Genomic DNA, 8,182 nt, shown 5'->3' with positions numbered 1-8,182 from the left:
CCGCTAGAGGTTTTCATGGGGCTCCTAAGACCCGGTCCATAGTGCCTTCGCCTGTGCGGAGGCGTGGTACGCGCACCGTCTGTGGGCGTGTCTAGGGGAGTGCCAGTGCCGTCACGGAGCTGCTTCGCCCCCTCATAGGGCGAACCGCTCATGTGACAGGCCTGTCGCGCCAAGAAGTCAGTTTGAACTAATTTCTTGCACAACGCGCGCCCCCTCCCGCGCCGCATGGACTTGAACACTGCCTCAAGGCTGTCTGATCGCTCAGCGTGCGGACACCTCCACACGGTCTGAGGTACCATGGCCCCAGCCTAAGAGTTGGGATGTAATTTACAAGACTGGGATGGGCTGACATTACCGAGCTTCAGCCAATGGGCTTCTCCGCTCTCACACACGGGTCAGGAATAGATCTAGTGGTCACACTTGGGTTTAATAGGCATGGGACATTAAAAATAAGGACCGTCAGAGTTTATGAGGCTGATGCCACTGAAGTCGGCCATATTTAATGCTCCCAGAATAAAAAGAACAGTCTCCTGGGAGCACGTGAGCGATGCGTTTCTGGCCCCTGTGGCAGTGAATGGGTTAAGGTGCCTTCCCCACTCTGTAAACATGCAACATGAGACATTAAAGGTCCCTGCTTCATATAGCATGGGGTGAGTGTCCAACCGTACTGTCTGTTGTTGTTTTGCTAATAAAGTTTATTGAAGAAAAACAAACAGACCATACTATCACACTTGTAGCATCGCCAACCTGAACCGGAACCTGGTCAGTGTTTGCGGGTCACGCCTCGCGCTGGAACGAGGCATCTGATTGGTTGGAGTGTCAGACTCTTTTCTCAGTGCAGTGAGGATGTTTGTGCCCCGAGCAGTGAAGCGGCCCCGGGAGCTGGGGGCCGGGGGACCGGGCGGGAAGAGGAGAGGGGGAGCCCCATCATCTGCTACCCCTCCCCCACTGACTGCCCCCTCCTGTCTATCTGCTTCCTCTCCTGCCCCTCCCCCATTACCTACCCCTTCCCCATTACCTACCCCTTCCCCATTACCTACCCCTTCCCCATTACCTACCCCTTCCCCCCTAACGGCCCCCTCTCTTTCCTCACCCCTAATAACGACCCCCTCATCTCCTGCCCTTCCTCCATTATCTGGCCATCCCCCATTACCTACCCCATCCTCCCTAACTGCCCCCTCTCTTTCCTCGCCCCTATTAACTGCCCCCTCCTCTCCTGCCCCGCCTCCATTTTCTGATCCTCCCGCATTATCTGCCCCCTTTGCTGCTCCATCCCCACTAACTGCTCCCTCTCTATCTGCCCCTCTCCCACCAACTGCCTCCTTCACTGCTCCACCCCCACTACGTGCCCCCTCCTCTCTACCTGCCACTCTCCAGACAACTGCCTCCTTCCCTGCCTCTCCCCCACTAACTGCCACCTCTCCAGCCCCTCCTCCGTTATCTGCCACCTCATTCTCCTCTCCTCCCCCCATCCAAGAAGAATCCGAGGAAGGACCCATAAAATCCTTCAGCAAATCACAGCGCTGGCCCCTCCCGGGGGAGCCGGCTTGTGTCATGTGTGGCCGTTACGGCGAGTACATATGTGACCAGACCGACTGTGACATTTGCAGCCTGGAGTGTAAAGCCCGACACCTCCTGCAGGCTTCTGCGGGGTTCACTTCCCCAAACCCAACCACAGCCGTAACAGCCAACCCCTCATCGCCCCTTCACCCCACACCCTACACGTACACCGAGCACGATTTCATCGCCCAGCTGGGCCCACATCAGGTGGAGCACCTGAGACAGCAGCTGGGTTTGTCTGTGCAAGGTGACGGGGTTTGCCGACCAATCATAGACTTTGAACACTGCCGCTTCCCTGACGCCCTCAACTGCAACTTGGAGAAAGCCGGGTACCAGGTGCCCACCCCCATCCAGATGCAAATGATCCCCGTAGGACTAACGGGGCAAGATATTTTAGCGAGTGCTGACACCGGCTCGGGGAAAACCGCTGCTTTCCTGCTCCCGGCTATCGTCAGATGCCTGGAGCAGGTATATACACAACCCCAGGAAATCCCATAACCTCATATTTTTTGCACCCGCTGCTCCTTAATTGTGTGTCAAATCCGCCCCATAATAGGTTGAGTGATCTCAGTGTGATGCCTTAAAACAGTGGTTTCCAACCTATTTTTGATTAAGGAACCCTATATTTAATTATATTATGAAATTCTGTGGAACCCTAGCCCTCACTAATACCGTTTCTCAGATCAGATGCATTGTAAGGATCCCCAACCCTCTCTAATAGCGCGTCTGAGGTCAGATGCATTGTAAGTAACCCCAACCCTCTCTAATGGCGCGACTGAGATCAGATACATTGTAAGGAACCCCAACCCTCTAATAGCGCGTCTGAGATCAGATGCATTGTAAGGAACCCCAACCCTCTCTAATAGCGCGCCTGAGATCAGATGCATTGTAAGGATCCCCAACCCTCTCTAATAGCGCGTCTGAGATCAGATGCATTGTAAGTAACCCCAACCCTCTAATAGCGCGTCTGAGATCAGATGCATTGTAAGTAACCCCAACCCTCTCTAATAGCCCGTCTGAGATCAGATGCATTGTAAGGATCCCCAACCCTCTCTAATAGCGCGTCTGAAATCAGATGCATTGTAAGGAACCCCAACCCTCTCTAATAGCGCGTCTGAGATCAGATGCATTGTACATTCTTCTGTATTTGGTAAACTTTTAAAATGACCTAAGAATTGCAGGGACCCCTTTAGGGATCTACAAGGAGCCCCTGTTGAAAAACACGACCTTAAAACCTTACTGGTTTTTCATTTTTATTTCCAAAGGCCTGAAGCCTGCAGTATAGTGTTCACATGGCAGCCCCTACCCTGTATTATCACTCGCTTCACTTCACCAGGAAGTGCTAAGCTGTTTTCAATGCAGACTTCAAACAGACTTATCAGTGAAGGTGTCTTCCCTAAGCTGTTTGAAGTCCAGTGTTACTAGTTGAAAGTGGTAGAAAAAGGGGGGAGGTTCCCGGCACTCACTGACTGACATGTGGAAAGAAAACGTAAGTACGGATATGCCAAAAAAGAATCATTTTATGTATGGTTAGAACAAAAAAAGCACGAAGTACAGATCTTGGGAAATGCTATACACAAGGGCAGCACATTAGTGTTGTACCAGGTTGTGTTAAAAAAAAAAAAAACCCAGGTAATGGGTACCCGGCCAAAATCAATGGTTCTACCCGGTCACCCGGTTTGGCACTTACCTGCAGGGTGGCGACGACATCTAGGACCAGCAGCAGCAGTCCTGTGGCGGTGGCATCGGAGGTGTCTTCAGCCGGCGGGGGAGCTGCAGGAATCCCTTCCACAGCACCGGAGCAGGTAAACAGTGTGTGTGTGAGCCGCCGGGGAACCACGTGACCGGAGCAGGAGATGGAGTGTTCCTATTGGACAGCTGAAGACACCTCCGATGCTGCCACCGCCACAGGACCGCTGCTGCTGCTCCTAGATGTCTTCCGAAAGGTAACCTGTTAATATTATTTCCAGCTGCCCTGACATTTCCCGATTCCCGGTATTACCCGGCGCCGGGCCCACTTCTCAGTAGCCGGGTCCGGGTAATGTCCGGGTAACGCCAGGTACCGGGTAATTCCGGGTACCGGGTAATTCCGGGTACTCGGTACACCGCTACAGCACATAGTATAGTAGCAGCTCTCAGTGAATGGTGAAGGGGAAACACACAGGGACAGGGAAACAAGGGACAACCACAAAGGGAGTTGGGTGTGGAGGGGGTGTTGGGAGAAGGTAAAATAGGGGGGGGGGTGCAATGTTACGGGGTAATGACCCCTTTCTCAGGCCTTTTCCCAAGGGTTAAATAGCCTATGGTACTTCCCTGTGCCCTGTGTACACAAATCCCAATACTAAATGCGGTGCAAACAAGCTCCTACTAATAGAGCTACAAGGCCAAAAAATGAAGGAATAACTCCATAGCAATGTAGCACAAAGTTCACAGACAGCCCAGAGGGAGATAATGTAAAGTATAGTGCTCTCGGATAAGCCGTGGTCTTCCTCGCCGCACCTCCTGCTGCTGGCGTCACAAAAGGGCTGCTGCGAAGGCTGAAAGTGGGGTCGCAGCCATTTTGGTTTAGGTTTTGGGCTCATTTTTTAGGAATAAAATACACAGTTTAAGAAAAAAATGAGCAGGGAAAGAACTAGATGTGAAAACAGACCTCATACTACTGTTGCACAGGGTACCAAAAATGAACGGGTACCTGGGAAAAAAATTAGACGGCCGGGTAGTTTTGGCTTACCTGCTGCCGGTGGCGCAGGGTGTGGAGGACCACGGTGGAGGGTGAGGAGGACCACGGCGGCATCCTGGTGGTGGTAGGAGTAGCGGAAGACATCCTGGTGGTGGTAAGAGTAGCGGAAGAGATCCTGGTGGTGGTAGGAGCAGCGGAAGACATCCTGGTGGTGGTAGGAGCAGCGGAAGAGATCCTGGTGGTGGTAGGAGCAGCGGAAGACATCCTGGTGGTGGTAGGGGCAGCGGAAGACATCCTGGTGGTGGAAGGAGCAGCGGAAGACATCCTGGTGGTGGTAGGAGCAGCGGAAGACATCCTGGTGGTGGTAGGGGCAGCGGAAGACATCCTGGTGGTAGCAGACAACATCATTCTTCACCCGTTGGAGCCGCTAAAAACATCCTTAATCGCCGGTGCCGGCGGGGCCAGAGGAACATGTGTCCGGAGCAGGAGCGGTACTATTGTACAGCCGGGGAGGAGCTGCACGGAAGTCGCGCTGTTCCCCGGCTGTCCTATAGTAACGCCCCTGCTCCGGTCACAAGTTCCTCTGCTCCCACCGGCAGCGGCTGTGAAGGATGTCTTCAGCTGCTCCAACAGCTGAAGAATGACGTCGTCTGCTGCCACCGCCACAAGGATGTCTGCCACTGCTGCCACCGCCACAAGGATGTCTTCCACTGCTCCCACCGCCACCAGGATGTCTTCCACTGCTCCCACCGCCACCAGGATGTCTTCCACTGCTCCCACCGCCACCAGGATGTCTTCCACTGCTGCCACCGCCACAAGGATGTCTTCCACTGCTCCCACCGCCACCAGGATGTCGCCGTGGTCGTCCTCGACCCTCCGCTGCAGGTAAGTCTCTTCTGCAAGAGGAGGACCGAGGGAGCAGAGCAGGACGGAAATGACCCGGCGCCGGTTTCCAGGCCCCTGGTACCGAGTCCGGGTATTGAAAATAGTGGCCAGTACATCACTACCTCATAGTGTACAACAGAGGGGAAGGAATCCTCTAACAATAAATAACCATGCAGGACGGCCCTTTTACATGCTCCCTTCTGCAATATTTATGGTGGATGTCAAATTCTGCATCAATATTAAACACTCCTTATATTTTACTTATTCGTTTTTTTTCATAGACCCTGATGCACAAGAAGGGGATGAGGTTAGCGGAGTAGTATTCAAAAAAAATGTAAATAATGATTTCATTATTTTTGTTGAATTTTACCAAGAAAGACGAATAAGGAAAACTTCATACGGCTGTTTTATTTCCATATTTTTTCTTGCATACAGTAGGTTTGACGCAGGGGGTCTCCGGAGCTGGACCCCATTAATTGTAGCTTCGGGGACCCCCTGCTTCCGGAGATACAGACCTCCGAAGAGAGTGCCGGTCGGCTAGCTGGGTTCACGTAATGGCGGAGTTTCAAAGTTCCCATACCCTGCAGGCCAATAGGATGCTGCGGTTTGTTCTACTTTTCAAATAAGATAAGCGCACGCTCCGGTAGGGCGATCTGTTATGTAACGCGAAAATATACATGGTAAAAATGCAGGGAATGACCATTGAAAACTTGCGCGCGTGCTATGGCAAGGGCTTGGGAAATGTGCGCATACCGGATATATATAAATCAATCGGCTTATGAGGCGGAATGGGACATTCGGTCATGGCCGTCGACGTTTTGCTGCAGAGGGACCCACTGTGGTCAGTGGGATGTCTCTTCCCAATGCGTTTCGCTGCCTAGCAACTTCATCAGGGGTTTGGTGCAGCCGTGCTGCGATTAATGATGGGTGTTTTGTCTCGCTGGTTAGAACGACGCTCCGGTGGCGCTGATCCTGACCCCCACAAGAGAGCTGGCCGTACAGATCGAGGGACAGGCCAAGGATCTGATGTCTGGGCTTCCTAATATGAGGACGGCCCTGCTCGTGGGGGGGATGCCACTCCCTCCCCAACTGCATCGCTTGAAGCAGAGTGTGCAGGTGAGGAGAGAGATGTCACGGGCGGGTGGGACCTGTCCAGCCTGTCCCCTGCACCAAGGGACGCGATCCGTGGGATCCCGTTCACAATCGGTCGTTAAGAGCTGTCAATCATCCACTTGTGATCAATGGTAGCTGTTAGAATAAACGTGATTAGGTCTGTGCCTCACCTCCGGGTGACACCGGGACAAAAAGGGACATCTGAGGATGACAATGAGATCCGTTCACTAAACTGTTGATCGTTTATAGCTGTTCACTTGATGGTGAGCTGGTGATCAATAATAGCGATCTAGCATTAGTCTGTCCCGGGTGACAAAAGGGACGTGATCCATCGTGTCTGTCCCTCCCCCTGTAAGGGGGCCCTATCATATAAAGGACCTATAGATTGTCTGTACCTCTCAGTGGAGACCTATGTATGCATATCTTTATATAGCACCCACAGTCCAACACCGGGAATTATAATACAACGAGTGCATTGGACACTTCCTGTCCGGGGAGCTCACAATCGAAGGCACGGGCTCAACTCCAGTCAAGCCTCCTCCAACAGGTCAGGTTTTCAGGATTATCCCAGTTTAAGCACAGGTGGCTCAACCGGAGGCTCAGTTGACGATTGAGTCTCTGAGCCACCTATGCTGAAGCAAGGACTGATTGAGCCACCTGTGCTGAAGCAGTGATATCCTGAACATCTGACCTGTTGGGTGGGCTTGAGGACTGGAGTTGAGCCCCTGCTCTAAGGGATTGTAAGCTCTCCGGGGCATATGGTTCATTGCGTCCCACATGACACAGACGCGGGATTGCTGTTCTACCGCCCCCTCTCTTTCTCTGTTAGATTATCATCGCGACCCCTGGGAGACTGTTAGAAATTATTAAGCAGGATTCGGTGCATCTCGGTGACATAAAGATCCTGATTGTGGACGAGGTAAGAGCGGCTACGACCTCCTGGAGTGATGTTCTAGGTTTGTTGCAGGTTGTGAGGGGTTTTACTGTAGGAAGATGGGTTATTTATAAATGAAATGAGCGTGCGCAGAGCTTTTAAACTATTGGGGCAGCACAGAGGAAAGGAAGCATACACACCCAAAGGAGAGAAGTTGATGTGGAGATACTCAGTAGGGAATTTGTAGGTGGAGTGGTGAGAAGGTTTGGAAGAGACCTGTGAGGTTTGGGAAGCTCTGTACATGGGAAGAAGAGACCTGTGAGGTTTGGAAAGCTCTGTACATGTGAAGAAGAGACCTGTGAGGTTTTGGAAGCTCTGTACATGGGAAGAAGAGACCTGTGAGGTTTGGGATGCTCTGTACATGTGAAGAAGAGACCTGTGAGGTTTGGGAAGCTCTGTACAGTATTATGTGATTGATAAAGAACTTTAATATCGGTCCATTAAACGGTGTAAGAACTTTGAATTGATATCCAATGATAAAAGTTGAGGGTTAATTCAATAAGCTCTTTCAAGGCAAGTCTGTACAGAACATATTAAAGCCTAGCGATGGCAGTGGGTCCCTGTGTCTGTACAGAACATATTAAAGCCTAGCGATGGCACTGGATCTCTGTGTCTGTACAGAACATATTAAAGCCTAGCGATGGCACTGGGTCCCTGTGTCTGTACAGAACATATTAAAGCCTAGCGATGGCACTGGGTCCCTGTGTCTGTACTCGGCACTGTACCCTGGCATTATCAGGACATGTTCTCCTCTGCTCAGGCGGACACTATGCTGAAGCTGGGGTTCCAGCAGCAGGTCCTGGATGTTTTTGAGCACACGCCGCGGGAACGTCAGACCCTGCTGGTATCGGCCACCATCCCTGTCGGCATCGAGACCTTCGCCCGGCAGCTCCTGCGGGAGCCGGTGCGGATAACGGTGGGTGAGAAGAACCAGCCGTGCGCCAACGTGCGGCAGATTGTGCTGTGGGTGGAGGAGCCATCGAAAAAGAAGAAGCTCTTCGAGATTTTAA

At 52.1% G+C, this 8,182-nt stretch overlaps 1 protein-coding gene across 3 annotated transcripts in view; it reads left to right on the top strand.

Annotated features, from left to right (window-relative positions):
- Nucleotides 1-812: 812 nt before the first annotated feature.
- The window catches only part of DDX59 (DEAD-box helicase 59), a 37,776-nt gene continuing 30,406 nt past the window's right edge, over nucleotides 813-8,182 (top strand). Inside the window, exons 1-5 of one of the 3 annotated variants that reach the window (XM_075617064.1) lie at nucleotides 814-1,018; nucleotides 1,055-2,028; nucleotides 6,074-6,241; nucleotides 7,068-7,157; nucleotides 7,933-8,182. The exon at nucleotides 7,933-8,182 is cut by the window's right edge and continues 2 nt beyond it. In XM_075617064.1, the coding sequence (XP_075473179.1) occupies nucleotides 847-1,018; nucleotides 1,055-2,028; nucleotides 6,074-6,241; nucleotides 7,068-7,157; nucleotides 7,933-8,182 (1,654 nt within the window). In that variant the 5' untranslated portion in view covers nucleotides 814-846. Of the gene's footprint in view, nucleotides 2,029-6,073; nucleotides 6,242-7,067; nucleotides 7,158-7,932 lie in introns of all 3 variants that reach the window. The other 2 variants (XM_075617063.1, XM_075617065.1) reach the window with 2 other exon arrangements.

This window comes from Ascaphus truei, chromosome 10 (genome assembly GCF_040206685.1).
Source record: "Ascaphus truei isolate aAscTru1 chromosome 10, aAscTru1.hap1, whole genome shotgun sequence".
NCBI lineage: Eukaryota > Metazoa > Chordata > Amphibia > Anura > Ascaphidae > Ascaphus > Ascaphus truei.
The sequence above is the reverse complement of the archived record's forward strand: the minus strand, read 5'-3'. Positions and strand labels throughout refer to the sequence as shown.